General features: G+C 33.4%; 1 protein-coding gene across 1 annotated transcript; it reads right to left on the reverse strand.

Moving 5' to 3' along the window:
• Positions 1-2,085: 2,085 nt before the first annotated feature.
• Positions 2,086-4,356, reverse strand: PID2 (AGC (cAMP-dependent, cGMP-dependent and protein kinase C) kinase family protein). The gene is made up of 2 exons (XM_079051877.1): positions 3,684-4,356; positions 2,086-3,077 (listed from the first exon to the last, which is right to left on the reverse strand). The coding sequence occupies exons 1-2, from the start codon at positions 4,229-4,231 to the stop codon at positions 2,201-2,203; spliced, it is 1,425 nt and encodes a 474-aa protein (XP_078908003.1). The 5' UTR covers positions 4,232-4,356; the 3' UTR covers positions 2,086-2,200.
• Between the last annotated feature and the right edge of the window lie 357 nt (positions 4,357-4,713).

Raw genomic sequence — 4,713 nt, forward strand, 5'->3', positions numbered from 1 at the left:
AATAAATGTGTGGCTCAGATTCATTATCGTATTCTCAACTTTTTTTCTCAAATGAATTTTATATATATATATATATATATATATATATATATATATATATATATATATATATATATATATTAGGGGTGTGCGCGGTGCGATTTGGTGCGGTTCATAGTCAAAACCGCAAAACGCACCGCATATGCGGTTTCTGTTTTTTGGAAACCACGAACCGCACCGCGAAGGTAGTAAACCGCATTATGCGGTACGGTTTTATGCGGGCGGTTTATACGGTTTGAATGCGGTTTATGCGGTTTACGAGTTGTTTAACTTACACTATACCGACTTAAATGATAATAATGGTAAATGACAACACGGGTAATTAATTGTTTGTTCTTTTTATATGTAAAATATGATGAAATATTTGTAATTCGTGGAGCTTCACACTGACGATATGGAGCTTCACAAGGAGCTTTACATAAAATTCACAGTAAGCTTTACAAAAAAGTATTTTATATCCCATACGGTTTCATTTAACTAAATTGTTTCACACTTTTATGTTATATCTCATATAACTTCATTTAACAAACTTGTTTATATGGATGAAATTCAATATATTTTCTTGTAAAATAAAATTTACAAATATCTAAATTATATGTTTAGTATATTTGAGTTACATATTGAAACGTAAAACCTATATATTAATCTGCAAGAGTATTTAATATTACATAATACATTTATTTGAGCTCATGTTTTGTTATATTCTAAACATAATGGTAGATTTTGTTTTGTTATATATATATATATATATATATATATATATATATATATATATATATATATGGTGCGGTGCGTTTTAAACCGCGACCATGTAACTAAAAACCGCAAACCGTACCGCATAATGCAGTTTAGAATAAACACGAACCGCGAACCGCACCGTGACATGTCTAAACCGCATTATGCGGTGTGGGTTGGTGCGGTGCGGGCGGTTTATGCGGTTTTGTGCACACCCCTAATATATATATATATATATATATATATATTAATGCGAAGGTGGTTGTTTATTAATATTTTTCATGATTTTGTAAAAATAATAATATTTTACTTGAATTAGGAGGTAAGTAATAATGGTGATCACATGAATTCATGAGAGAAAAAACATGGGGACTATAATGACTTGCCCCCATACTTTACACCTACACACTGTTCATAGAAAAACAGACCATATATATGAAATAAAGAATTATGTACAAGAAATCCATGACTAATAGTCTACTAGACTAATAGTCTAATAGTAAATATTCGAGACACCGCTCTTTGATTTATAAATAACATGTTAATCATCTTACTTTTTCTCTACTTATTTATGCATAATTATTTTATATTTATTTATACTTCTTAATGTAGTTGATATCGAAGTACTACTATGCTTTTGCCATAAAACATTTGACAAATACATTACAGTTTCAATATTATAATCTTACATACCCAATACATTAAAAGTTAAAAAAAAAAAATACAAACGGTTAATTATTTCAAAATTTAAATCTAATATAGTAACTACAAATAGTTTTGGTGTGTATTATTCAAATATCATCTTCTAGGAGCACTACATTTTGTCTCATGAGTTATTTAAGTATATGTTTTATGATAAAATGTTGAGATTTGAGTCTATTATCTTATTAATTAAACTAGATAAATGCTGTTATTCTAGAAAATAATGGTACTCTGACACTAGAAAAGTCCACATGTACTTAATGGTTAACAATTGCAAATTCCCGGGTTGTTAATTAGTAATTGTTAATGGCTTATATATTAGGTTTAACCCTGAAGGTTTAACATTGTATTAACTATAACTAGTTCATTTAGGCATGTATATGTATGATCAACATTTTATGTATGACATGTATCGTTACAGAATGTAAATAATGCACGTACATAAGTGTGAATCAGTTCAACCGATTGTGGGGGAACTCATAAGAAAACAGCAAATGAAACCGTTAATTCAATATTATAATCAACGTATCATCGTCCGACTAACCTAAAATCAAAATAAACCATCTTTTCCAATGATATACAACTTTCTGAATCGAAAGAACAATGGTATATAATAATTTGTACTTTCATGTATTAGAAATTATACATCATTCTGAATTCAAATGTGGACATCGAAAAGTAGGACTACCCTAGAATTAGTTGTTCTTTATATACATATATCTTTCTAAAAGTAGTCAAAATGATGATTACGGATTTGAAATGGTGCATCTCTTTCTTTCTTGCTCATTAGCTTGGGCACCACTACCCTATTCCTTACCTTCATCATCTCACTTGGGACCTCTGGGGGCCTAACTGACCTTATCAAGGCCCAATTAACACCCTTAAAGAATTCATGCCTTTTAATTTCATTTGAACCCTTCAAGCTTCCGATTCTCTTTTTAGGGTTTTTCACAAGCAACCTTGCAATAAGGTCTTGCACCTTAACCATTTCTTCATATTCTTTACTTGTACTCACACCAATTCTTGGAAAACTTAAGGGTTGCTTCAATATGTTGATTAGTGTCTTCTCGTTGTTCTCACCCTTAAAGGGTGTGATCCCATATAATAACTCGTACAAGAAAACCCCTAAGGTCCACCAGTCGACGGCACCACCGTGGCCCTGGCCCGATATCACTTCTGGGGCCAGGTACTCGTGGGTCCCGACGAATGACTTGGATCTTGCATTTAGGGGTTCTGCAACTAACTCAGTATTGTACTCTTGAGACTCGGCTTTTTCGGTGATTGTGGTAGTGGAGGGAGTGTTTTTGGTTTTCCGGCGTAATGAGAAACATGAAGAGAGGACAGGTTGGATTTGGATGACACAAGAGGGTGTTGAGCATTTTGGGTCATGATCATCGTCTTCATGGTCAGTTTGTTTGGATGTGTCAGGTTTGGATCGAATAAGTCTAGGGACAACATCACATTTGAGTGAGAGATCAAAATCGGAAAGCATTATGTGACCATCCTCTCTTACAAGAACATTTTCGGGCTTCAGATCTCGATAAACTATGCCCATCATGTGAAGATATTCTAAAGCTAATAGTGTTTCGGCAACATAAAACCTACAATTATTTAATAAACAAACATTAATTACTTCAATAATCAAATAATTGCAAGCTACATTTTTTGCAAATTAATTAGAAAAGCAAAATCAAAGATGGTCGTTTGACATTATATAAACTAAAATAAAATATTATTTTTTGATATTGACATAAATACAAGCTACTTATTTTTTTCTAATAATCAACTATATATTTCTTCCTAAAAAAAGTACACTTAAACAAATTAAAAGGAATATGATGATAAATGTACCCTTTTCAAAATATCTTCTCCTTAATTTAAAAATGTAATTTAATGGTTATTTATCTTATTAAATATCAAAAATTTAAATTCTGAAATAAGGTGTATAAAGTTATAAAGTCATAAAAATATAAAAGCATATTAACTTCTTCCTCGAAAATGAAGTAAATTGAATAATTTGTTTTTATTGTATTTCAAAATAAAGACATCATTTTCTTCTGAAATAAAAGCTTATCAATTTACTTTTTGAGTGGTTCATGGTTCATCACTAATATCGATTGAAACTTTACAACCTTAACCTACGGATTTAAAGTGTTTTCAAATTAATAATCATATAACAAAAATAAAAAATGCGACAGTTTACTTACTTAGCTGACGAAATGCTGAAACACTTAGCCGGTTGTCGTTGACGGGCGGCATGCAAGTCGCCGCCGGGACAAAACTCCATCACCAAACACGAGTAATGCGAAGCATCAAACTCTGCATACAACGTCGGCAGAAACGGGTGATCCAAACCAGCAAGAATCTCCTTCTCCATCTCCGCCCTCTGCAACTTCTTCCTTATCGCCAACGCCTCCCTATCCACCACCTTCATCGCATAAAAACTGCTCGGTAAACCCACCACCGGGTTGCGGATCTGACACAGGTACACGTTCCCTATGTCACCGGAGCCAACTCGTTTCAAGATCTTAAAGTGGTCCAAACTCACCCGACCACCCTTCTCCGCCCGCAGCATCTTCATGGCCTCCCATGCTGCTTGGTTTGCTTTGTGTGGTTTGTGTGAAGGGTCGCCGGAGATTGAGCTACGGCGGCTGCCAAAACTGACGTTGCTCATCCAGCTCCGGCTAGAATCTGGGACGGTAATCGATGAACAGCTGCTGTCGTAATCGGATTCATCTCTGGTTATGGTTGCCATGATGGCTTAAAGAAGAGGAGTAAGAAGAAGAAGACTGAGCTTATATTTTGTTTTCACCTTCAGTCTTTATATATGTATATGCGTGGAGACAGGCTTTTTCAGAATAAAGGTTTTATTATTTCAATTATATTTACGACCGTAGTATTGACATTATTGGTAATTAGAGTAGACAGGTTAATAGAGTAATAGAGGTGTATATATAAAAGCATGTAGTCTAACTGAGGTTTTTAGACGAGAGTGATGTCATCAAAATGGATGGAGAGTTTTTGTATTGACTTTGACCAAGTTTTGTGCGGTTATATTTTCTTTTGATGATATTTTATTTTAGACTAAACCTAAAATTTTATTAAATTGAAAAAGTCAATGTAAAAATAAAAGAAATACCAAGGTTGTCAAGATCAGGATCGATCCTATGTTGGATTGTTTTTGGATTTGCAAGATCGAGATCGTAAGATCGGGATCGGGTTCCTAAGATCCCACAA

This window comes from Lactuca virosa, chromosome 5, assembly GCF_052849685.1.
Source record: "Lactuca virosa cultivar CGN04683 chromosome 5, Lactuca_virosa_CGN04683_v6, whole genome shotgun sequence".
Classification (NCBI taxonomy): domain Eukaryota; kingdom Viridiplantae; phylum Streptophyta; class Magnoliopsida; order Asterales; family Asteraceae; genus Lactuca; species Lactuca virosa.

Excerpts from the sequence above, each read along its gene's own strand:
- PID2 (XM_079051877.1), bottom strand. The coding sequence starts at position 4,231 with ATGGCAACCATAACCAGAGATGAATCCGATTACGACAGCAGCTGTTCA. Across the intron at positions 3,078-3,683 it reads TTCAGCATTTCGTCAGCTAA|GTTTTATGTTGCCGAAACAC; the intron begins GTAAGTAAACTG and ends AAATAATTGTAG.